The sequence below is a fragment of the Rhipicephalus microplus genome, chromosome 1 (assembly GCF_043290135.1).
Source record: "Rhipicephalus microplus isolate Deutch F79 chromosome 1, USDA_Rmic, whole genome shotgun sequence".
In the NCBI taxonomy this organism is placed as follows: domain Eukaryota; kingdom Metazoa; phylum Arthropoda; class Arachnida; order Ixodida; family Ixodidae; genus Rhipicephalus; species Rhipicephalus microplus.
The window spans coordinates 182,119,295-182,145,959 of NC_134700.1; the positions used below are offsets into that span (position 1 = coordinate 182,119,295).

Consider the following 26,665-nt stretch of genomic DNA (forward strand, 5'->3'; position numbering starts at 1 on the left):
GCGTGATAGCTGTGATGGGCAATGGCGGAGGGTCTGAATAGAACATCTTCACCAAATTCAGCAGTTGCTTCGAGCTCATAACAGCTTACGCTGTAATATAAACATATAACGTCGGCAAATAATGGCCGAAGGTTTCGAGAGCAATCTCCGGGTCCCGAAATTACGAGAGTCTACCTCGTTCCAAAGTCATCATCTCAGGTCTGAAGTAACGCTCGGCCTACAGTGACTGGGCGAACAGTGTGCACGCAGCCTTGAAGAGATTGCCTAAGTATTTTGAGCACTCAGAGGCTCGCCGGCACTTTGTCTTTAGAAGCAGAGCAAAGACTAGCGTCCCACGATTCTTTTTTACCTGTTCGCTTCTTACTTTTTTCTTCATTAGCCATGCGGTCTGTCTCTCGTACGCGTGCCTGCTTCTGCCGCAGCGCTCAGCCCTAATGATTCCACCATTCAGCGCCAGCGACGCTCGTTTCAATAACAATGGCTGGCTCGGAGCGCACCTGGTCGTGCCTACTCAACATGTCTGCCACGCGCAGCTCTCGAACAAAGGGAGTGGTGTAACAAAACTTGACCAACGAAATATACGTGTATTCTGTGGGAGTCTTCCATCCGGATATATTGTACACGTCTACCTTGCGCGGCCTGCCGTCGACTACGAGATTCTGCAGTGTATCATGCGTGCAAAGCAGCCAAAAAGCTTGACTGTACAAGGAAAAAAGTGTGCATTGGGAGATTATCCTCTACAACTGTTATTTTCGTTCACTGTCTTCCCTTTGGTCTGTTGCCAATGTCACTGCGGTGAATCATCTACTTGAACGGTCCAGCAAATCTATACCATAGCAGTGTTTCTTGACTTTCTCACCGTCTGAGCTGTTTGAGTGCATAGGTGAGCCTATACATTTAAAGGCACATTACTCACCTTGGCGCAGCTGAATTTCACCATTTTGCCCTGCAACCTCCAAAAACGCCGAGGACGTTGTTTTGTAGCACCCCTCTGCCCGCTGCACCATCAAGCTTCACTCTCGTGTCTAGTTTGTAGACTCATCCTTAGTGTTTGGTTGTAAACACGCCACAGAGACAATACTGCTTGTAAGAAAAAAAATCTGATCTGTTATCCGCTGCGATGAAATAGATATATTTGCTCCTTTATGTGAGAAGCATAGGCGTACGCACGGGGGTGAGATAGGGGCAAGGGAGGCGAAGCACCTATACTTCAATACCTCGTCTTTGCTCTGCGTACTGATCCTAATATCGTCAGTGAGAGGGGCTTGGGAAGAGCTAAGGGAACGAAGTACGTGAATTTGGGATGCCTCGATAAATGTGATGAATGCGATGGGTGAGGAAGACGTGGAGAGCGGTTATAGAGGCACCCTGAAGTGTCAACGAAGCACCCCATCTCCTAGGCCTATTGAAGGACCCAGAGCACACCTATATGAGACGTACGTCTGCTTATCCACATCTTCAAAGACCTTTTTTGAAATTTCGTAGGTTTGTCCTATAGCACCAATGTACTCCACAATCAAAAGAAAATTGTTCAGCTTTGTTTGCTCCCGTTACACTAATGAGCTGGTTCAAGTTGTTCGGAAGCCATCGTTTTCTCAGATGAATTTACCGCATTCAGTAAAAAGACGCACCACCTATTAACATCTGCGGCCGAGTAGCTTGCAGCCCTTCATGCAGCAGCCAAGAAATGCAGCCATGAAACTCCTGAAAGACTGGAGATATACAAGGATTAGAAATCGGTGCTTCCGTCTCCATTATCGGCCCTGCGGTGGGCGGCACCACAAAGAACTGGCACTAGAGATGAAGAAAACTTATTCAATTCCGAATGCGAAAGGTCTCCTCGACATGATATATCATGCGTGGCTTACAAGTCAGGGCCGTATTATCAGCAGCTGTCAGTTGGATAGTCCTGCTCGGTCGGCTCTCGAAGGCGGCACACAGAATCTTTTGCCGCTGTCAATCTCAGATGTAGCTAGAGTGTTTTGTGCGTTGACAAGACTCTCCATGCTCTCGTCGTAGTGCCCACGGTGCTTTCAACATAGGTCACTGCCCCTACAGGACCTTCATTTCTACCTTTGTACCCCCCGCGAAATCCAGAGACGTGGTGCTACCCTATTTTCGGTTATGTTTAGAAGCAATCTTTGTAAAAATTCCGGAGACGTGGTGCTATCCTATTTTCGGTTATGTTTAGAAGCAATCTTTGTAAAAATTCTTCAGCATTACGCATACGAATATTCTTGTGTCCAAGGTACCCCTAAGCAGGTTTTGCGCGAGTGGTGTCCTCAGTGCAATGTTCAGAGGCAAACGTTCTCAGCTGTCTATATTATTTCGTTGTCGTTATTAAGATAGCAGTAATATATGCACTTCAAACACATTTGTGCCGTGAGGTTTCGTATAAGGTCGAAGAACGATAATATCATACGTGCGTCCCCAGTTCTATTTGTGAGTGAAATTGTTCAAGATCAGCTGTCGCACGTGGCCCAAGCAGTTAGGAAACACGCCGATCTCTTCTGTAGCACGAAAGTCGCAAGGGTGATCAGGGAGAAGAGGTTGGGGGAGCTTTGAGGCGCTTAACTAAGAAGTACTCGCCTAATTACCAAAATGTCAATGAGTCAGATGCGCTCATGTTGAAACAACATCTGTCTGTGCTACTTTAAACAACGTACCAATTGCGTGTTCAGTTTTTTTCTCTTAACAAAGAAAGCCCGTGAAATACGAACAATCACACGTGACTAGACCGTTGCGTGCATCAGAAAAAAGCACCCTCAAACAAGTTCACTTTGAGGTAGCCAGTAGCAATGAAGAAAATTTAGAAAAAAAAAACGGATCATGCTATCGACATTTTCAGTCAGAAGAAACGCGCCGCCTTGATCTTACACAGTCAGGCTGTAAGTGCTATAATCAGAACAGTCATCTGGCCGCCTAATCAATGAGAACAGCTGACCTTAAGATATAAATGGCGATAGTGACGTACAACTAAGCGGAAGGAATCCCTGCAAAACTGCTACACACGTTGGTAGCACCCGACCTGTGTATCCTTGCCAATCTGAAAAACAGTGTCTATGTCAACCAAAAAGAGGCAAAGCGGTTGCTTACACTGAGCGTATTTGAGGGCGCTGCTTTCTCTTGCGAGTGTGCGCACTTTCACGCGCAATTTTATAATATTTCGTGGCCATTCTTTATTCACAGAAAAAATGAGAATGCAATTGATACGTTATTGGAAGAAGCACAGACAGATGTCATTTCAACATGTGCACGTCTGCCTCATTGGTATTCAGATAATTACTAGAGCACTTTGTGAGTTACAAATATAATTTAACTAATTAGGTAATAGTCACTAACAAAAAATCGGCTACGATATTCACTAGGTTTTTCTTCAGGCCACGCTGTTCTTCTTTTTTAAATTCTGCTGCGTGATAATTGGGATGCTAATCATTAAGGGGTTTAGTAGTGACATCACTACTATCTCCCTTAAAACTAACATACCAACGGTAAACAAGGTGCCTTAGACGAAGATAGGTCCTCCTATCAAAAACGTCGGCCAGCCTATCTGAGGCACTTCCGCTGTTCATCCTGACTATCCCACCCTGAATTCATGAAAGTTTTGCATTTAATGAGTAATGATTGATAGATATGTGGGGTTTAACGTCCCAAAACCACCATATGAATATGAGAGACGCTGTAGTGGAGGGCTCCGGAAATTTTGACCACCTGGGGTTCTTTAACGTGCACCCAAATCTGAGCACACGGGCCTACAACATTTCAGCCTCCATCTGAAATGCAGCCGCCGCAGCATTTAATGAGTAAATGGACGTGCACACATACAAGCACATGTACGAACATGCACAAAGAAACGTTCGCATTGCTTCCCCTCCCTACCTCCCCTCCTCGAACGTGATTCATTGCTTGGTCCCCGGCTCAAGAACAACATATTTCATTTTTTTAACCTCGCTTTTTGTACGCCACATGCATAGAACATCAGTGATGCTGGTGCTTAGTATATTGCCATGTTCCTTTCCTCAAATTCTGTTATAACCCCGTTACACTACGTTCAGCGCAAACCACACCTACGATATTCGAGAAGCTTCGAGGCTTTAGCAGATCGCTTTGTTAAGATTACGCCCACTTTGGGAACGTCACAGATTATTCGGGAACCTACGTCGCTGCTAGCGATAACGCTAGAATATTTGATGGTAAGTGTATAAATGCTGACACGATCCGCCGCTTATCGGTTTATCGATGGCCGACGCTCTCTCCGCCGCTATCAGTGCCAATGTCTTGCTGTAATCTGATTTCCTTTTTACGTGGCCACAAGTTCAGCTCAAACAAGCAGTTTGTTACTCGACCTGCAACTGCTCCCTTCTTCCACGTCGCGACCCCTTGACATCTGGTGGAGGTGCTGGGTACACGGCTCGACGGGGGCGTCCGATACATGAAAGAAGCAGCACCTCCATCAGATGTTACAGGGTCACGACGTGGAAGAAGAGAGCAGTTTGAGGTCGAATAATAAACTGTTATCCCGCACCTCCACCACCTCGCTGTTTCCCGTATGCTCGCAAGAATACAAGAAAAGTACTACTGGCCTCGACTTTCCGCCGACGTCACTCGCTACGTCAGGACCTGCCGCGACTGTCATCGACGAAAGACACCGCTGACTAGGCCAACCGGACTTCTCCAGCCCATCTAAACAACTCGACGGCTGTTCCAGCAAATCGGCATGGACTTACCAAGGCCATTCCCGACGTCAAATTCAGGGAACAAATGGGTCGTTGTAGCTACTGACTGCCTCACACGCTACGCCGAAACAAAGGCACTCCCCAAAGGCAGTGCCTCCTAGGTAGCAAGGTTCTTCATTGAGAACATTGTTCTGCGTAACAGAGCTCCACAGGTGTTCATTACTGATATTGGTACAGCTTTTACGGTGGACCTAACTCAGACGATCTTGAGATACTGCCAGACAAGTCACCACCGCACCACCGCCTACCATCCACAGTTCAACGGCCTCACCGGACGTCTTGTCGACGTCGAGCACAAGACGTGGGATGAAATCCTTCAGTACGTTACCTTCGCGTACAATATGGCCGTCCAAGAAGCGACGCAGATGACGCCGAACAAGTTGGTCTATGGAAGGAGCCCGGCAACGACGCTCAATGCTATACGAGTCCAGACGTCGCTGATGAAGAGAACCTCGACGTCTCCGCCTACCTTCAGCGCGCTGAAGAAGCTCGTCAACTCGCCCGCCTGCGCATCAAGAATCAGCAGGCGACCGACAGCCGCTGTTACAATCTGAGTCGACGAAGCTTCGTTGAGTATTAGCCCGGGAACCGTGTCTAGGTATGGACGCCGATACGCCGACGTGGGCTCAGTGAAAAGCTTCTACGACGGTACTTTGGACCGCACAGAGCAAGTAGCTCGACATCTCGGCCCACTCGACTACGAGGTTGTTCCCGACGGCAATACGAACTCTCCACGGCGCCGTGCTCGACCTGAAGTCGTCCATGCGGTGTGCCTCAAGCCTATCCATGCGCGAACCTGAGGACTATATTTTGTTGTTGTGGCTGTACTCATTGCTTATTGTCTTTATTATTGTACCTTGGTATTTTGGTAAAGCATAGAGACGATGTCTTTTTCAGGGGGGGGGGGGATGCCACGTTTATTTCCTTAAGTTTTGTTATCACCCCGTTACACAATACGTTCAGCGCAAACCACGCTGTTCAAGAAGTTTCGAGGCTTTTTTTAGGTCACTAAGATTACGCCCACTTCGAAGACGTCACAGATTATTCTGGAACTACGTCGCTGCTAGCGATAATGCTAGAATATTCGATGGCAAAGGTATAAATACCGACACGCTTCGCCGCTCGTCACTTGGCCGACGCTCTGCTCGCCACTATCAGTGCCAGTGTCTTGCTGTAACCTGATTTTCCTCTTACGTGGCCACAAGTTCGGCTCAATTATACAATTTATTATTCGACCTGCAACTGCTCCCTTCTTCAACGTCGCGATCCCGTGACAATATTCATTCTTAACTAACCTAACTTAAAATGTGCCGAACACCCCAAATTGCTAACCACAGCAATTCCCTTTTTGCACACTGACCTCTAGCACGTTTAGCACATGCATACAGAGGTTACACCAATGCTTAAATCGTCAAATGAATTGTTCGTTATTTTTTTGTGTACAATCTGTTTCATGTACAGTTCATGTCTGTTTCATATCATGTACATCAATCTTCATCACTCTGTCGTGGTATAAAACGCAGCGTATCCACGGCCACACGAGCATGCTTGGTACACCGGCAAGCGCTCGATGCACAAACCTAGAAGCAATGACCCGAAAGATGTGTGTTTTGTGAGATTACGCCTTAGAAAATGGAAGAAGATAGATTGGGTGTTGATACTTCTGACAGGTAATTTGTGCGGCAGTAATGAAAGTGCGGGCCCGGCCACACTTCACCGCAGAGGGCGTGGGATCAGCGCCTCTCTTGTGCCGACGAAAGCCAAGGACGAGATGCGAAAGCTGTTACGCTTCCCAGCGAGAAAGGTATAAAAGCACGCGAAGAAATAAAATAAATAATAAAGACGTTCTCGGGCATTGCCACCTCATGTAAACGCTTGGATTACAGAAAGCCATAAAAAAGCCGAGCTGTGGCAAAGCGCTCGCGTTAGGCGCTGGAGAGGCTGTTGAGGTAGAATTTTCGAGACCTCCGAGGGGTTGATAACAGGCGCACACCGTTACACTACCGGCCAGCAAAACGTGAAATCTTATGAGAGGCGTGAACTAGTAATACATCAGACGTCCGTCACGTGGTCACTCTATAAATGTATATCATTCTGCACTGAACGAGCAAGCTGAGCCGAGAATTTGGTGTCCACCGCAATACCATGAAGCTGCATACATGTTGAGCTTGCGGTCGAGTTGATTGTAGTTTGCTTGTTGCTTGATACATGTCCAAGGGTCGTGCAAAGGATGTAAGCGGGTGACAACATTATATCACTCACACATACACAAAAAAATGGCAGCATATCCACGGAGTGAATGATGGAGAGTGGGGCGAAGCATTCGTCCGTCCATGCGTCCGTCTGTGTGACCGTCCATGCGTCTGTTTGTGCGCCCGTCGCTGCGTTCTTTCATGCATCCGCCCCTGCGTCCGTTCATGCGTCCATCCATGCATCTGTTTGTGTGTGTGTCCGTTCGTTCATCTATTCAACACTCCAAGTCCCACCATCTCGCATCTTTTTATCATATATTCCCCATATAGAAGCACCGCCATCCAGCGGACATTCCAAGGACTAAACAAGAGGTGGCACACGCACACTTTCTTACGGCCTGCGCTTTGGGTCCACTTCCCACCTTTAACCACCTCGAGTTCATGGTATATTCTAGTTCACTGCATTCATGGCACTGCGACCAAACGCTCGCTAAACCTTTCGAAAACCAAGGAGGTTACGCCCAGCGAGTATAACGTAGCAACCTTTCCCTGTCAGATAGGGCTCAATTTACATGCCAATGGCTGCTAATGAGAAATGAGAGACAGGAGAATTCGGCTTTTACTTTCTTACGGCTTGCGCTTCGTATCTACTTCTCATTTTTAACCACCTTGAGTTCATTCATGGTATATACAAGTTCATTGTATTCATGGCACTGCGGCTCAACGCTCGCTAAACCTTTCTAAAGCTAAGGAGGTTACACCCAGCGAGTATAATGTAGCATCCCTTTCTTGTCCGATAGTGCTCAATGTACATGCCAATGGCTGCTAATGGGGATCGCAGCGTGCGCGTTGACTAAAAGCCGAATGCTCATGCCTCTCATTCCCCATTAGCAGCCATATGCATGTACATTGAGCACTATTTTTTATTGTTAAACAACGCACAGAAGAAATCTTTCACTGGCACCACCTTGGAGGTCAAGTGTTATACCTATTTCGGGTATGTGCCACTGGTGGTTACATACGAGGGACGCCCAAGCCACGCCATAAGGAGCTTCGCCCCTAAAAGAAGCCTGGGACGCGTAGCAGAGACCAGAAAAAAGTTTGGCAGCATGGCACCTTCTGACACTTGTTGGTTAAAACTTTCCACTCACTTCGTTACTCATGAAGTGACTCACTTGAGGAACCTACTTCTTGCAAGACGTAGCGAGCCACAGTTTTGGAGTTACGCATTAAATTACCCTGACTATCTCAGCCAATAGCATTGTTGCTCGCTCGCTGAAGCTTTCTGCAGCTTCCTCAGTGTCACACTTCAATCGGGTTATTTATGCCCGCCTTAGACAAAGCTACGGTGCTATCTCATGAAGTCATAGCGCGAAGTGATGTGATGACGTAATCATATGAACTTACAACAAGAAATCATCAGTGGTGTAGATCGCGTGGGTTTTTGTATCTCTTTATTCGCCCACCAAGTTTCGTTCAAGGGGAAATTCGACAATACAATGGTTTAGCCTTAAAAGTTGTTTGGCGTCTCGGCAGCGTGGATGGCTTGGTGCGTAGGTTGCGTTTCTTTATTCATCAAAGACGTCTGGCATTCCGCGAAATATCTGAGATTTTCTGACAGAAGCGAAGCTCTAGCAGTACCATATGTGCGTATTTTTTTATGATGGAAGAAGATAACCAGATAACGTTCATGGCGTTCGCAAGTTACGGAGACGGCGTATCTAAGCGGTTAAGACGCCTTGCTGTCTTAGAGCGCACGCGACCCGCCACAATGATTGTACCTAATCCTTGGATTTTATTGTCCCAAAGACTATGATATGATTATGAAAGAAGCCGTAGTGGCGGGCGTAGGAAAATTCCGCACCCCTGCATAGTTTTTTACGTGTGCATAAGTCTGAGCACATGGGCCTCTGGTGTTTTGCCTCCATAAAGTGCGATTGCCTCAGCCGTGATGTAATCCCGTTACCTTGGAGTCAGCGGTCGAGTACCATAACAGCTAGGCTATGCCGGTGGACAAACGCTTCTTTGGCATTTCATTTCTGCTTTGGTGTGGCTGAAAGAATATGTATACGTGTATCACCAGCAACTTTAATCATTCTTCAAGAATGGAGGTCCATGAACACCGAACGGCCTGGCGCGGCAAGAACTTTATTGTGGTCCAAAAAAACTACGGCCAAAAGTGAAATCCCCCAGTGTGAGTCGGGGGCTCAGCCTACGTAGGCACCGGTAGGCCAAGTGGTTTCCGGAGGACGTGAGCTCTTCGCACGGCCAGAAATCGACCGATTCAATTTTAAGCGCGAAGCTCTTGAGGGTCGAGCCTTGTTCCCTCGTCGGCGCGACAAAGTGTTTAGAGCGTAGGCTATGTGCTGCGGCGAGTGGTTGCTCCTGGCGCGACCTCTTTCTCTTCGACAGCATGACAATGAAGACAAGGTGGCGAAACTGCATTCGTAACTGATGGCTCACAGAGTGCTAGCAGCATGGCAACGCAGATGTGAGGATCCAGAGATACTGGCTCGCGAAGTTGAAGCGATATGGCAGCGCCAGCAGGCTGACCCGGAGATGAGAGCTCGTAAAACTGCAGCGGCACGGTAGCGTGTACCTGGACCCGGAGGCGCGGACCCGGAGGCTGTGAGGGCTCGCGAAGCTGCAGACACGTCGACGCCGTCAAGTGGACCAAAGGCGGTAAGAGCGCGGGAAGCGGCTGCAAAACGCCCAAAACGTTGTGTACGGCTACTGCTATCCACCAAAGTCTTATCACGCACTTTCAACCGCGTAGAGAAAGCGTATACATACAGGAACGTTTGCAACATTTCTTCTACGTGGTACAGCGCGGGTAAGTGTACCCTCTGCTTCGTCAACTAATAATCATTCACTTCGTGCATATGCGGTGATTATTAGCAAGCGACAAGGTAAGGAAAGCGCTATATATTTCTCAAAAAGGGCGTTTTTGCGTTTTTTTTTTTTTTGCTGTAACCTACACTCACTCTCGTTCAGACACGTTGCGACTCTTGTAAATGCATTTTGCTCATGCGTGCTTACACAGTTTGCGTTGGGTAGTCAAACCAGCGCGCTTTCCAAACCTTCTTTCTTTCTACGTGCTTGGGCTGGTAAGGAATCATTGCTGAACGAATGCAAGACGCAATGGACGCAAAGGACGCAAAGCGGTCATTTGTGCTCGCTCTTTCAGAGTACACGCTGAAGTGTCGCAATAATGGTAATAAAAACTGACGTCTACTTGACGCTATCATTTATATCAATGGTATATATCTCTTATCCGAAGCCCTAAATTGTCGGTTATTGGTTTCGTGGGTTTAACACGGGATTAGTGGTTGGCGCACGGGAGAGCCAACCTCTACTCTGAATACAAAAGCTCTCCGCCTTCGTTTCCGACCGTCTATTATGTTGCCCATGCCGCTCTGTGTGGAATGCGAGCGCATTCGTTTCGCTGAAAATTATTACGTTGCGACGGAAAAGAGTAACGCATGATGATCGATGCGATACAGTTGTATATTTCGCGCCCACTCACTTCGTGTTGGCCTGATTATTTATCGGTAGGTAACCGTATCGGTAGGCATTCTTCGCTTCCAGCCATCCATGATGAGTGGGAAATGTATGTACGAATAAATACACAGATTGAACGATGGCCTCGTTATAAGTGCAGCTGCTCGTTGGTAGCAATGATTAGGGACGACACCGTAGCAAATACAAAACAAGACAGAGGGCCGTTTGCTTCTCGGTTTTGGTCAAGGATACTACAGTCTGTATTGTATAAGCTCATCCTCGCTTTCGAACCTACTTAAGTATGCTGCATAGCAATGCTCCAGCCATCGCGAAAGGGGTTCCTTGTTGGGGATCTATCTCGCCAGTGACGTCGTGCATTCATACGGAGAAAGTGCTTGAAGCACGCAGCCGCACGCAAGGCGCACGCAGGAATCTCGGGTATATAAGAAGGGAGGGGGTTAAGGGGGGGGGGGGATGAATTACTTTTCGTTCCCTCCGCCTTCTTCCAACAAGACACTTACGATCAGAACACAGTGAAAAAATAATGCTTCAAGGACAGTTACCCCTCCCCCCTTCCTTCTGCAAGAATTTCTTCAGGTCCTGCTGTTTTCACTTGCTTGAACTGGGTGCACCTGTTATGTGCTGAATGTGTCACATTTTTTTAGGAGTTTAGTGTAGTCAAAGCCTTGTATTTAGTGATGTTTATTTATCTATGTCCTACCCACACCTCTATAACGTCCGATGGGCGTTGAGAGCATTGTAATTACGAATTGAATAAATAAATAATAATTATAAACTGTAAAAATCCACAGCAAGAGGAGTGCCCCCCCCGATTATCTTTGGATTCAATGATTATCAGCGAGCTGATTCCATTTTACCCCGGCGAACTTCTTATTTTTGTCACTCAGTATAAACTCAATGCCTTCCTCGACCACGTTTCCCATCGCTTGGTAAACATTCCCTGCCTCTAATAGACTACCGGAAGTTAGGTTGATGTTACACAATGTATGAATAAATAGTGGGACAATCTTCCTTTCTACGGCAAAACAAGAAAAACTTTCGTTCTCTGAAGACCGCTACCACAAGGATAAAAATATCTAAATGATGAAGAACATTAAGATGGGACGAAAAAGAGAAGGCCCGTTTGTCGAAACCTGACCCAGTTTTTACATACTCTGGCGGCGATGAACTTCAAAAGAGTTGGCTGTTGGGCGACTTGGTGCGTTGACTTAGAAACCATTCCGAGAGTGCAACAAAACACGACACACAAGGAAAAACAGACGAGAACAGGCGCGCGTCCTCGCCCAACAGTCAACTCTCTCGAAGTTTATTTTTTGTACATCGGGCTCATTTTGCTACGTGTCCTCTCAAGATTCTCACCATGTGAATAAGCTCTTGACAAGCATCATTGCAGCTATCTGTCGTTGTGCGCTTGTCCTCGTCTGTTTATTCTGTTATGTTCTCACAATGGTTTTGCTGTGGCAATGGGCACCCCTTCTGTGCCTTTTAATCTTGTGTGGCAGAATATGAGGAATGCCGTAAGGTACACAAAAAAAGTAATGGCTACGACGGGTTTCAACTGAGACACAGCAGGCGGTGAGTAATGAATGTATTTTATTTATTCATTTACTTCAGTACCTTCAGGGCCCGAAGAAGTTACAAAAGAGATTGGGTTGGAGTATACATAATAAGAAAAATAAGAAAATGCTGCTCAGAGTAAACATCGCATTCAACAGCAGCCTTAAAAGCAGTGGCATCGGTCAATTGGGCTATAGAGGAGAGTTTCATTTGTTCGAGGAATAAATGAGTCGGGAAAAAACTTGTTATGTGAAAGAGGACTTTATGGGAATCGTCGCATCTCATGTAGTGTGGTTTGGAAAGAAGGTCTTGCTTTAGTTGTGAATTGTGGTAAATTTTATTAAAGAAAGAACAAGCCGGGACACTTTTCTGCGCGAACAAAGAAGTGAAAGGCCCGAAAATGTTTTCACAGATGATACACTAGATGTGCGTTCATAGTCTGAGAGGATAAAACGTGCACGTCGATTTTGGACGGATTCTAAGGTTTCAACTAGTGTGTTAGTGCCGGGATCCCATGCTGTGCTTGCATACTCGAGCTTAGCACCAACAAGGGTTTTATATAGAATGAGTTTAAGAGCCAGCGGAACCCTTTTAAAATGTCTTCGTAGGTAGCCAAGAGTGCGATCGGCATTATTAGTTACGTTGGTAACATGAGTGTGCCATAATAGACTAGAGCTAAGTATTACACCAAGGTACTTGTAGCATGAAACACTTTCTAAGACACAATCGTTAATTAGGTATTCAGGAACATCAATAGAACTAGAGGTGCCAGAAACTCGCATTACCTTGCGTTTATTAGCGTTAAATCGCATGTCCCAACTAGTGCACCCGGAAGAAACTTCATAAAGACCTTGTTGCAGGAAATAAGCGTCAGTATTAGCGCAAGCATTTCTATAAATAACACAGTCGTCAGCAAATAATTTAATTGATGATATAATATTATTAGGCAGGTCATCAATATAAACAAGAAAGAGAAGAGGGCCCAATACTGACCCCTGTGGCGCACCAGAAGTGACAGGAGGCTTTTGTGAATTATTAGTGTTGGGGGTGACAAACTGAGTTCGGTTAGCGAGAAAGTATTCAATCTATCCTAATATATTGCGGTCAATGTCTAATTTACCTAACTTAAAACGGAGTAACTGATGAGAAACAAGATAAAAAGCTTTAGAGAAGTCCAAGAATGTACAATAAACGATTACTCCACTGTCCAATGCCGCGAAAAGGGCATGCGTAAATGAAATTAGTTGTGTATCACATGAAAAATGTTTACCGAAGCCATGTTGATTAGGAGGGAAGAATGAATTTGTATCTGCAAAGGCCACCAGATGAGAATAAATTATGTGTTCTAAAAGATTACAAGGTACACTGGTGAGGGATACCGGTCGGTAATTCAAAGGGGACTGTGCATCACCACATTTAAATAATGGTACCACCTTGCCCACCTTCAAGTCACGTGGTAAAGAACAAGAATCTAAGGACTGGCAAAACAGTTCAGATCCGTATTTTTCTAAAACTTTGTAGTGATAACCTCGCTTCTAGAGCCCACCGACGCGACACAACATGAACACTCCAGCGGAGGAGCACTCGGAGGAGTTAAGAACACCACTTTTCTTTTGTGCCCACCGTGCCCCGGCAGGAACTAAACGCTTTTGTGAGGAGTTACTCCACGTGTTGGTTGATCTGTCAGCACTCTTGAAGTGTGAGTTGGAGGAAGGCTTCGTTGAAGGGGCCGAGACGTTGTGACAGGTATTAGTTACTCCATGGTCGGTGCCAAATTTTGTCCTCGCGTTCTGTTCCTACCTACCTATATTCCATCATATCCTCCATTTCACTTGTAGATTCTGACGAATATCGATCAGACATGTAGAACCCATTGCTATATAAAATGGGGAAAAGAGATTTCTCATCATTAGTTAGAAAAATACGGTGACGAAACGTATCGATTCGATGCGCCTTTTGATACGGCCAGTATTAGGCAGATTATGTGCCACACTTGACAACGTTGACAACTGGCTGTTACCATAATGAATTATGTTGGGAAGCGCTCAGACGAATAAAAGACAGTACATGGAAAAAGAATACCTTGCCATAATGGGATTTGGCTAAGTTCCGTCCATATCTTTATGGTTTCGGCATCGTCACTGATCACCACGCTCTGTGTTGACTCTCGTAGTTAAAAGATCCGTCGGGACGACTCTGTCGCTGGGCGCTCAGGCAGCAAGAGTCGGACGTTCGTGTTGCGTACCAATCAGGTCGCAAGCACTCTGACGCGGATGCTCTTTCACGTTCACCTTTAGCATCCGCCAGGGCTTCACCATTCGTTTCCTTCTCGCCAGTCGACGTCACCGACATGCCATTGAAGCAACGCAAGGATACGTGGGTTTGCTATGTGCTCCACTCTCTGGCGGATCCACCAGTTTCATCGAGCGTCCTCAAGCGCCCGATTTCGCCACTCGAGATGGTCTCCTCTATCGGCGGAATTACGCATCTGGTGGCCGCTTGTGATACCTCGCCACATGCGCATGCAAATGTGTGCTGCTTTCCACGCCGATCCGCGAAGCGCTCACACTGGCGTTCTCAAGACCTACACCCACGTTCGTTAGAGGTGCTATCGTCGCGGAATGTATCCATTTGTGTGCAATTATATCCGCGCTTGTACTGCCTGTCAGCGATGAAAGGCTCCTCCTCCACGAGCCGCCGGTACACTTCAACCTCTCCCGTGGTCGGCGCGTCCATTTGACCGTGTCGACATGAATTTGTACGGCCCGCTTCCCTCGACCACTTCTGGGAATAGATAGATCATCGTCGGTGTAGACCACTTTACGTGTTACGCGTTATGCAGAGACGGCCGGATTGCCCACAGCAACAGCCAGAGAAGTTGCGTTTTTCATCCTACACAACTTCGTCCTGCACCACGGCGCACCCCGCAAGCTTCTGAGCGACGGAGGGCTTATTTTTCCATCCGAATCCGTCGAAGCATTGCTCGTTCAGTGTAACATCGTTCTTCGCAAAATTACCGCGTATCAACCACAAGTAAATGGCATAACCGAACGATTTAACCAAAATCTCGGTGATATGCTAACGATAGACGCCGCATCCGACCAGGCAAACTGGGACGCCGTCCTTCCTTTCGTCACATATGCGTGTATACAACACTGCAACGAAAGTGACCACGGGATTCTAACCGTTCTTTCTTTTATATAGACGCGAGCCATCATGCTTGCTAGACACGATGCTTCCTTCCACACCTGACACTGCATGCGTGTACAGTACGATTTTGGATATTGCCAGGTACGCAGAAGATTGCCGACAGTTGGCTCGTTCTTTCACGAGCGTGGACCTAAGTGCTATTTCATAAATGGGTGCCCTTGTTTGGCTCTGGGTCCCTACAAATATTCCTGGCCTGTACTCTAAGTTATCACGGCCCGTTCCGCATTCTTGTTCGTACTTCTCCCGTCAATTATACCAGGTCAAGCCCTTGACAGCACCTGACGACTTGTGTTGTCGCGGCCGAGAAATCGCCCACGTTTCTCGCATCAAGCCCTATTATGACCCGGCTATACTACCAATGCCTTAGGTCGCCAGGATGTCTCCTCTATTCCCCGGGAGGCAAACGTAGGGAAGTAGAGACGACGAAGAAATTAAGACACGAGCAAGCAAGCAAGCACCAGCCTCAGTAGCAGCACCAGACTCGAGCTCGTGCTTGAGTGAGTGAGTGAATGAGTGAGTGAGTGAGTGAGTGAGTGAATTTTATTTGGTCCGGCAAAACGTGACAAAACGCGCACCTGGCTAATCTCACGACAAAACCGGCAGGTCTAGTCTGCCGGCTCGATCACGGGCACACTGGACGGCCAAGATTTGATCTTCGAAGGCAGGACTTCGCAGGAGCGTGACTTCGCAGCACGTGAGGCAAAGTAGCAACTTCGCCACAAGCCGCGCAAGAACTATTTGTGCAAACTTCCGGATATATACTATTAAGGAACGCAGGATTTGGGTAAGAGTTGGTTTGCAAGAGTCGGAGCGTGACTGCAATCGGTCTGTTATGTTGTTATGAACAATTTATCCTGCAACCTTCGTATGTTTCCAGATGATTGTGTCATCTACCGCAAAATAACCAACACTTTTGATCAAGCAGCACTACAGAATGACCTTAATGAAGTATTAAACTGGTGTGACCATTGGCTTATGACCCTTAATCCTAACAAATGCAAATTAGTTTCCTTCCACCGCTGCAAAAACCCACTCCAATTTTCCTATGAAATTGCTAACATGCCAGTCGAAACAGCCGTATCCTATAAGTATCTTGGTGTAACATTAACCCCTCATCTTTCCTGGCGAACGCATGTCACTAACATGATTTCATCAGCCAACCGATCACTAGGATTTCTAAAACGTCACCTACGTCACTCACCATATCACGTTCGTCTTGTGGCCTATCAGTCGCTAATCCGGTCCAAACTAGAATACGCATCACCCATCTGGAGCCCTCACCAAGTTTATCTGATCAACGCTATCGAAGCAGTTCAAAATCGTGCCGCTCGCTTCATTCATTCTTCTTATTCTTACGATGTTAGTGTTTCATCTCTTAAAAATGAATCCGGTCTATTAAGTCTTTCCCTTCGCCGCAGAATTGCTACGTTGTCACTGTACCACAAGTTGTATCACAGCTCACTCCACCAACCACCTTACATCGCTCCCGCCGCACGCATTTCTCCCCGCATTGGCCATCCACTTCAAGTCTTCCGACCCCGATCTGGCACCTCAACATTTTCTGCATCATTTCTCTGCCGTGCCGCCAAAGAATGGAATGACCTTCCCCACGATGTTGTTTCAATCACCTGTCCATCACGTTTTATTCAAAGTGTGTCAATGTATCTGCAATGTTAACCTGTGGCTTTTGTATCTTTGTTGTACAACCCACCCCTTATGTAACACCCCCCCCCCCCCTGTGGGGTCTTTAAGGAAATGAAGTGAAAGTGAAAGTATGAGGTGGCGGGAAGGGCCTTCTTTCTAAATAAAAGAATTTCGTTATGTATGTGTGCGTGTCAGAAGCATCCAAGTGTCCAGGGGGAAAGTCGCCCGATCCGAGGGCAGCGCGGTTGGTAAAGCCTCGCGCAGCCTCGTGGACAGATTTGTTAAGGTTCAGAGCAACCCCCTCAATTGCCCCGACGAGAGGAACCAAAAGATGCTCTGTGTGGCGCTGTCACTGTTTCTGGCGCCTCTCAGAGTATGAACTACTTGCCGTGCTACCCGGCCTTTCTGAAATGCTTTGACGGCTGCTTTGGAGTCACTATACACTCCATCTCTCCGACCGTTTTGCATGGCGAGTGCAATGGCCTTTTGCTCGGCCACCTCGGTCTCCGTCGTCCGAATCGAGGCACAGTTGATGATCTTGCCCTGCGTGTCCACAACGGAAACCGCAAAATTTTTGCCATTTTGGTACTCGGCGGCATCTACGAAGCTAGCCTCAATCTTGTTGTTGGGAATTTGCTGAAGTATCGTCGCCGTTCTTGCCTTGCGACGACTTACGTTGTGCACTGGATGGAGATGGCGGGGCAGTGAAGCAACTACGAGCTTCTCTATTATTTCTCTGGGTAATTGTGTGTTACTTGCCAAATTTTTGGTGGGAGCGAGTCCAAGTTCTTCTAGTATCCGCCTTCCGGCCGGTGTGGTAGAGATCCGAGCTAGCTGGGCCCATTCTTCAGCCTTAGCTATCTCGCTCATGGTGTCGTGTATGCCGAGCCGAAGGAGGTTCTGGGTATTCGTTCTGACGGGCAGCCCGAGGGCTCTCTTGACAATTTTTGTTATGAGGGCATTAAGCTTGTTGCCCTCTGCTCTGAGCTAGTTGTCCTGCACGTTATCACGGCCCCTACCACATTCTTGTTCGGACTTCTCACGTCAATTACGAGGTTGAGCCCTTGGCACCACCTGACGACTTGCGCCGTCACGACCGGGAAATTGTCCACGTCTCTCGCATCAAGCCCTATTATGACCCACCTATACTACCAACGCCTTAAGCCGCCAGGGTGGCTCATCTAATCCCCGGGGGCAAACGTAGTGAATGAAAGATGACGACGAAAGACACGAGCAAGCAAGCAAGCACCAGCGTCAGTAGCAGCACCACACTCGAGCTAGCACTTGGCCGTATTTTGGCTGCTTGACGCCTGCCGCTCCTCGATGCTTCACGGTTAACGTTTGTCGAGCTTCCCTGATGTCCAGCGTCAATAAACTGCGTCATATTATATATATATATATATATATATATATATATATATATATATATATATATATATATATATATATATATATATATATCACTGCTTTAGTGAAAATGCGCTTACAACTGTACTGGCATAGCATACATATTGACATTGCGTGGGCGCTCTTAGTGTCAGTACCGATGACCTACTATGCCACCGTAAGTACACGTTTGTGAGTTCGTGATAGGAGGAAATTATACACTCACATAAAGGCATGCAAGTAGAACACATAAGCATCGCGTTGTTTGCCCTCCATCAACTATCGAGAGGATTATAATCTGTGCCAGCACGCAACACGGAAAAAATTAGAGTACACACTACTAACGGCCATTCGCGTTGATGCGCGACCGCTGAGATATATGAACAAAGAGCGAGCTACAAATCATATACTCTCAGACCATACCTGGACGGTGGCCTGCTGGTCTGCTAGCCAGTCATTCCTGCACATTGCCGCTGCCTATACTCACTAGCGTTGAAAGTAGGTATAGTTCATGTTTATTTGTAAAGCAGCACACGAAGACCAGACACAAAGAGAGAGGAAAGACTGGATAATCGCGGCGGCTTCCCTGTCTTTTCGTTCCTTTTTTGCCTTGTCTTCCCGCACGCCGCTTTAAAAGTAAACGCACCATATACTGTTTAGTAGATGAAACAATTATAGCTGTTAGTCTGTATATATATATATATATATATATATATATATATATATATATATATATATATATATATATATATATATATATATATATATATATATATATATATATATATATATATATATGCTGTGGTTTTAATTAGGTGTTTATAATAGATGGTCATTACAGTTAAATGTGCATGAAGCGATGACAAGCTTCGAATGTGCAACATGCATTTTAAATTGCGCATTGCCGGTAGCAGTCGGGGTTGCCACTGACTTTTGAGGTAAATCAACCAAACTACGGGTGAAAAATCTCTAAAAAAATCTCTACAAAATCTCCAAAAGTTGCCATTTGTTTTCCAAGTTCGCCAAAAATGGCGCCACTGTACATGTGCGACGTTTCTGGCAATAAAAATTGCTAACTATAGCCCCAAAAGTGCAGTACCATCCATAACCCCGACATCAGACCGATGTTTTCTAATGCCAGTCACATCACCCATTTCACCAAGGAACCACTCAGAAAGGGCATGCATACACCAGCAGCGTCCCTGAATGATAGCGCCTGATAACAGATGTTTGTGATGGTTTCAGTTGTACGAATATGGACGAACCAGTCGCTACGAAAAGAGAGGCTGCGTGCGTAGCCTTCGTGCAAACTTGGAGAATGTCATTGCAGTAGAATCACGTGCCTAATAATCAAGAAACTTAATTAGGAGACAAAGAATATGAATTCAAAAGTTCTACGCTACCGTTCCAATGCCCACACCACACTTTCGGAGGGGAGGGGGGGGGGCACCCTTACGCTACATTCACCTCAGCGCAGTTTCTGAAGGATGCCCAAAAGAGCCGACTTCGTGACGGACCTAGAAAGTATGTTAACAATACATTTAAACTCTACATACTAATCAAGGGGCCCTACAGCAGTGAAGAAGCCAACAAGCTCATCAGGGCAAGTGAGGCTGGTTTGAACACGTGGCTTAATCGTCACCAATAGCCACTTCAGAAGCAAAACTTTAGAGAAGATTAAAATGTTTAAAGCACCTAGAATAAGCTTAGTATAACACCACCGCCCCGCGGCATGGCACGCGAAGCAGTCCGCTTAGCTAACTTTTGCTGAGATGTTGCTGGCAAACGCACCAGTGCCTCAAGGATTGAGGTGAATTGAGGAGCTACAAACCAGAAACAGGACAGACGTACACTGAATTGCGCGTAAAGTGTGCCTTCTATTGGTGGGTCAAAACTACGAAAACTAGAAAAAATTTCGCCCGTTCGTTTTGAAGACACTGAGTATAGAGCATAACTCAGTCGTGACCGAAACTGAAAATCGCCGGAAATTCGCCATGTCGCTATTAATAATTTCCGTTTACCATGAACTTCTTAATTTCGCCAGTTTGGCGAAATTTCGACAGCAGTGGCAACCATGGTAGCAGTCAGCAGCGCAGGTGAACGAACTGCAGAAGTCCGCAAAAGGGCGCTGAGTTTCTCGGTCGTTGTATGAATCTATTGAGTCGGTTGTGAGCTTTATGATCTGCATATATCCCGGTATATTTAGTTGCACACCACTTGTGATAAAGCATGGGAGAGATTTCGTTGAATTTCAGCTGCCCGTAAAAATCAAGGGCAATGACAGCCTAAATCAGCTGGCACGCTATCAACGAGTCTTATCACAACTTCTTTTGGCATCAGAAGGGGGCAAATAATGCATGTTTCATTTGTTTTAATGCTTATTGTTGGCTTCATAACTAGCGCAGAAGCAAAATAAATAAATAAATAAATAACGCAAAGCCTTCGCGAATTGCGCAGCATCGTCTTAGCAGAAACATCAGGGCCGGCCTTTGTAGAGGTGGTTGTAAACTCTCTTGGGGTGGATCTCTTCGGATTAAAACTTTTTTTCGAATGAAATAGAGTTGCTAAGTATCTGCTAAGCCACAAGCCATCGCAATTTTTTGAAATTGGAAAGTGCCAAATGCGCCATTAGTCTTCATTCCGTGGAGAAACTGTTGAAAAGTAAATTATGATGAGAGTACTAAGGAGCAGAATGTTGGTATGGGGTCCCCAAGCCCGAGAAAACTGTCTTTTTTTCGAGGCCTCTCGGGCGAGCTCTGAGCGCGCCCCTCCAGCAGTAATCTGACACTACAGGTCAGCTGCGGGTGAAGAAAACGAGGGCACCGGACAGCGCTGTGACCACCAAGAGAGAGTGTGGGATGAAGACGACGTGGTGACTGACTTCAAGCGCACGTTTCACCATCGATATAAAAAAACACATCTAAATTTTATTGCGAAAATTAAGATTTCTCTTAATTCTGAAAATATTCTTCTCCTTGGGGCTTCTTCTCCGACTCTCAGCAACAAGAACGTCTACATTGCCGTTTGCTAATTTGAGATATTAAAGACACATCAAGAATTGCTTAAGTTATTCTCGATCAAAATGTTTTGCCTGCGCTCAAATCCTGCTCGGTCCTCGATTTTTTCCTCTCTGAAAGTGATCCCGGTTGCGTTCACCGGCCTGGGTGGACAACGATTCCATCAATCGAATACTGTTATGATCTCACAGCAGCTTTCGTCGTAGAAAATAGCCACTGGCTATTTCTAGCCACGTCGTAGAAATAGCCGTCGTAGAAAATAGCAAGAATGGACCACTTATTGCGTGATACCACTGGTGACCCTGATTTAAATGCGACTATTGCATCCTTAAATTTCAGTCACACTGGAAACATCCGGATAATCGGGGAAAATCGGGAGAGCCTCGCCGAAACAAACGAACCACCGTCCGTACAGATCGCCGAATCCAGCCGCTGAACGAAAGAGGAAACGAGCGAGATTGCGCCCCGCGCATACCTGCAAGCTTCGATAACTTATCTAGGCGTCAGAGCGTGAGCCAACAGCACAAGAGCGCGATGTGTCGAAGGCGGGAGAGTAGGCGCCGAGCAGAAGGGCCACCGAGGGGCAAGAGTGGCGAACGGCTTCCCTCGCACACACTCACGCACACCTAGCGGTCTCTCGTCAGCTCTCCAGAAAGGAAGAAGAAGCCGACTGAAGAATGCTTACCCGCCTGCCTCGTCGCTTCTCAGTCGTAGTCGCCGCTCCGCCGGGCACACCGGTTCGCCCGTATGCCATGCCGTAAGACGCCCGGCTGCCAGCGAAAACTGCCCAGCACAGCCTAGTCGTGGTTCGACGCGACACGGCTGTGGTTCATGACGTGAACGTGGATAGAGACGACAAAGGAGTGTTGGAGTGGGAAGTGGAAACCGCGACCTGCCGGCTGAAGAGGAATACGAAACGCGGGTAGCCGTCGGACGAGCCAGCGCGTGAAAGGGGACTTCGATTTTCTTGCGCGTGTGGGTGTTTGTGTGCTCGTGAACGGCGGTATTGTGCGAAGATGAAATCGACGGCCGCTCGCGAGCGAGAGAACGACATGTGCACGCGGAGTGTACCCTGTAGGGCCGTTCGAAAGCTTTCGCTGTCTTTTCCTGTGCAAATTGGACGCCGTGGATCGGAGATTGCCTTGGCCATCACGCTGTGTGTAATAGTGTTGCTGTGCGTGTTCGAGCCCTCCGAAGCAGCTAGTGCAGCCTGGACGCAAGTTGACGTGGAGGACAATGAAGGTAGGTGTAGGAAGCGCTACAATAGGTGCCAGTTTGTTATACAATGTCTCTAATACTAGCGCTGTAAGTGGAAGTGCGGGCACACCACGAAGCGCAAATTCAGTGCTCATTTACAACTGTTTCGTCATATATGCTTCAGAAATATGTACATTCTAAGGATTACAGCACCACTGGGGTGCGGGCGCGCGCCATAGGGTAGTCTGCGAAGCAGAGGAAGAATGAAGTCAGGTTAGAAGAACAGCCGGCCTGGAAGACAGGCGTTGTCTCTTGCTCTCTCCATTCATTACAATGGCGCAGTTGACGAAATGATATGCAATAGTCAATCATGCAAGAAAAGTGTAGGGGAAGTTGTTACACCTAATTGCATTGAGAATGCAATTCGTAGGTTTGGTGCCTGCCCACGGCAAGCCGTGTTTTCATCAACTTCTTTCTTCACATTTACATTACATTTAGTTCTAATTAGTTTTCCTATGCATTCCTTGCATCATTGTCTGTTATATCTCTATACTATTGTGTCTAACAAGAAAACGACGACGTTAAAGAACCCCAGGTGGTCAAAATTTCCGGATCCCTCCACTACTGCGTCTGTCATAATCAAATGGTGGTTTTGGGACGTTAAACCCCACAAATCAATCAATCAATCAAGAAAAAGACGAGGCCTTAAATATACATTTCCATTCTTCCTTCATTAACGAGGGTCTTGTTCGGGCAGACTTGGTGTCTTTAGATAGTATACGAGGGATTATCCATAATCATCATCATCATCATCATCTATTTTTACCTTAAAAGCCCCTCTTGGGGTATTACATATTGGGTGGGGGGAGGGGTAACATAGAAAGTTATACATGAGACTTGTCAGGTCACAAATTTGAAACACACATCTCAGTGAAATAGATTACCTGCTTGGATGCAAAATAAAACAATTACAATTCAACGAGACATGGAGAACAGTGTAAGGTTGTAACGAATATTACTGCGTGAGGTGCCGGCTCGCAATAAGTCCGCGTTCAACGTGACGACAAACAGACTGATCAAGAGCGTTCCACACTCACCGCCATTGCTGCTGGTGGCGCCGACTGACACTCCCACATTTAATTCACACCTATACCCAATAAAGGGAATGAGGGGATCGACGCCGTGGTAGGTCAGTTGGTAGAGCATTGAACGTGTTGTTCGGAGGTCACAGGTTTGGTTCTCGCCCACGGTAAGACTTTTCTTTCTTCCCATTCACGTTACAATTAGGTCTAATAACTTTCCTATATCTTCCTTTATCTTCCTTGCATTCTTGTCTGTTAGTTGTCATTATTATTGTGTCTTACAAGAGAAAAACAAACCCTCAGGTATGCACTCCCTTGCTTTATATATATATATATATATATATATATATATATGGGCAGCAAGATATGTGCGTCATACGGCAGCAGGACGTCTCATATATCCACCGGTTATCTCTGCGCTTCGCTGATGTCGCACGGCCACGCGCCGCTCTGTAATCTTTAGACGGTTCACCACTACCGTCCATAAACAAAAAAAAATTGCCAGCATCGCTAATTTCTGCATCACAACCTGCGAGATACGCCCTGAACCATCAAGCAGGTGCTTCCAGGCGAAAAACAACTAGGAATGTTCGTCATCTCGGCATTGACGACCCCAGCTGGCTATCGCTGACTTAAAAAACAGCTGAGGCGAATGTTCGTGGCCTTCGACAGTGTAGAATCAGCGGCCGCGCGCGTCAGTATACCTTGAATGTCGTGTATCAGGTAAAATCAGTTGTTTGCCTTGATAACCACGTTTTCTGTAGTCACTGTTGTAAGAGTCAAAAGGGCAGTGCTATAGCAAGGACTTCGTATATCGGTCAGGCTCGCTACTTCGGCAAACCTCCTGAATAAAAACCGGTCCGCAGCTTGCTTTAGTGCAACTATCAAGTATGCAGGGGTCCGGGAAAGCTTGCGATGTCGAATCGCAGCGCTGCATTTCTAACCGCCCCGTGGAATACCCACTTTATGGTGCACCTAAATATAGCTTCAAGGTTCAACATTAATGCAGACTCGGCTTTTTTTAAGTCACCGACAGCCAGAAGTGCTTAGCCAGTCGCCGTCTTTCGCTCTGAATTCGTAATGCATGCTGGAACGTAAATCCGCCATTGATTTTATCTCGACGATAGCATATATAGTCTTGCGAAGTTTCAGAAGCGAAGAATTGAGGCTTCAGTTTTCTCAGTACAAACTGGTTTTATCACTGAGTGCAAATATTGTTATACGGTTACTGCCCTCCAAAACAATGGCTTCACTACAAGGAGTGTAAGTTTAAGAAGCTTGCTAGAAATAGTCTTGAATTGTTACTATAAGCTGTACCACATTCGCTCGACTTGATGTTTCTCACAGTCAGTCGTTTTCAATACCTCTGACACGGTGCAAGTGTGAGGAGAGTGCTAAAAAGGCACGAAGCCTAATATCTAATTTACGCACGTACGCAATCGTCCGTCTTCTGCTAGCGCGCACATTGAAGCCTAATGCAATTTATTGAGTCACCCTACAGCCGGCAACTCTGGCACAGAATGTTGCTGTCACAAATTACTCTCGCGGGATAAGGTGACTAACGAGCCTTGAACTTGGCACCGCTGTAGTTCGTTAGCCGTTTAATTGAACAACTCGCACTCGATGATGACCGTATATGCCTGCTCCAGACATTTTCGTGCCTTTTCGAGCCGGAAAAGTGTCCGCATATGTTCTTTCATTCTTGTACTACGAGCAATGTGCTCTTGATTACAAGAACTGGCTACGTTCCTTAAATACATGGAAGTGCAGAAAATACGCTTATTTTGCAAGGAGGTGTGAGATCTCAATGCCACGGATGTGAATTTGCTGCAATTTGTCTAGAAGAAGTGCACACCCAAAGCACAGGCTTTGGGTGTGCACTTCATCAGAAGTTTGTTGTTATTGCATTAAGTTTATTTCTAAGAACAAGCTATAAAGAGATTAAAAAGAAATTTTTATGGTGCCACTTTTCTTTAGCGCAACGGACAGCATGTCAGTCACAGTGTCTAATCACACGTGTTAATGAGAACTAAGAAACAATGATGCTGTTTCCGTGATGTTAGTTCTATGATTGTGTCTCATAAAGAAAACGAGTCTTTAAATTTGCACTTACTTCCTTTATTCATATAATAATAACGCCGAAAACGATGTGGAAGATTTGTAGTAGGAACTATGCTATCTCCGGCGAATGTGAAGTCATGTGCACAGATGCTGCGAACAGTCTGGCCCAGAGCAGTTCGTGTTCCAAGGCTGCGCGTGTGAGTACTCGGAACGCGTGCATGCGCAGCAGCTCGACATGTTCCACTGACTACCCCGAAGGTAGTGCCGCTTCCCACGGTGGAATCCCTTTACGTCGTTAACAGCGCTAAATAGAGCGGGGCTAGACGACAATATGAATGCCTTAATGCTTTCGACTGATTATGGCGCGGATGGCAGCATCAGACTTCGTAACGACGTACAGAAAGGTAAACTTTTACGGGCTGTTCTTTTTTTTTGTTTGACGCGATATTTACGAATAATTGATGTTGTAATAATTAAACTCGTGCAGCAAAGGGAATCTACTACATAATCCAGCTTCAAGGCTCTTCCGCTGAGCTTCGCGACTTACCATTTTTCTTGTTACTTTTAAAGGCAGTTTAGAGATTAAAAAAAGAATACTCGCAAAGCGAAACATGATGCATTAATCCGTCGCTATATCTCATGGTGTTTTCACTTCTACCGAAATCTAATAACACGTTCTGGCCAGTTGTCAGTCCCGCTAATTCCCGGATGTAGGCAGCCACATACCATGCAGGCAGGCAAATGCTTGAGCTCACATCCCAACCCTGTTCACCAGCTCAGGAGATAGGCTCGTCAGTCAGATGGGCTCGCTGCTAGTCTCGGGCAGGTGCTTTCGTGAGAGTTATCGAGAGTGAGAGAAACGAGAAAAAAGGAAGACAGGGAGGCTTGTTGTCCGGAGGGTCTTGGTGTAATCCTGCACCTCGTGACGGAGGGTGTTTCTCGACTTTGCAGAACTTATAGTCTCATGCACACATCCTGATGAATTTATAATGAAGGGGAGTGGGCAGGTTGGAACACAGTGTGCTATAGAGGCTGTATGAACAGCAATCAATAAGGGTTTC

At 46.4% G+C, this 26,665-nt stretch overlaps 3 protein-coding genes across 7 annotated transcripts in view; 1 reads left to right on the forward strand and 2 right to left on the reverse strand.

Annotated features, from left to right (window-relative positions):
- LOC119178542 (adhesion G protein-coupled receptor L2) overlaps window positions 1-23,826 on the reverse strand; it is an 81,942-nt gene extending 58,116 nt beyond the window's left edge. Inside the window, exon 1 of one of the 2 annotated variants that reach the window (XM_075888616.1) lies at window positions 23,559-23,826. In XM_075888616.1, the coding sequence (XP_075744731.1) occupies window positions 23,559-23,733 (175 nt within the window). In that variant the 5' untranslated portion in view covers window positions 23,734-23,826. The remainder of the gene's footprint in view (window positions 1-23,558) is intronic. The other variant, XM_075888622.1, reaches the window with a different exon arrangement.
- LOC142803513 (uncharacterized) lies at window positions 9,058-22,071 on the reverse strand. Its single transcript, XM_075888641.1, has 2 exons — window positions 21,950-22,071; window positions 9,058-9,629 (listed from the first exon to the last, which is right to left on the reverse strand). Exons 1-2 carry the CDS (start codon window positions 22,016-22,018, stop codon window positions 9,288-9,290), a joined length of 411 nt encoding a protein of 136 aa, XP_075744756.1. The 5' UTR covers window positions 22,019-22,071; the 3' UTR covers window positions 9,058-9,287.
- The window catches only part of LOC119178622 (uncharacterized), a 104,550-nt gene continuing 100,165 nt past the window's right edge, over window positions 22,281-26,665 (forward strand). For all 4 annotated transcript variants that reach the window (XM_075888593.1, XM_075888612.1, XM_075888599.1 and 1 more), the window contains exon 1: window positions 22,281-22,506. In XM_075888593.1, the coding sequence (XP_075744708.1) occupies window positions 22,281-22,506 (226 nt within the window). The remainder of the gene's footprint in view (window positions 22,507-26,665) is intronic.

Excerpts from the sequence above, each read along its gene's own strand:
- LOC142803513 (XM_075888641.1), bottom strand. The coding sequence starts at position 22,018 with ATGGCATACGGGCGAACCGGTGTGCCCGGCGGAGCGGCGACTACGACT. Across the intron at positions 9,630-21,949 it reads AGAAGCGACGAGGCAGGCGG|CCGCTTCCCGCGCTCTTACC; the intron begins GTAAGCATTCTT and ends GGCGTTTTGCAG.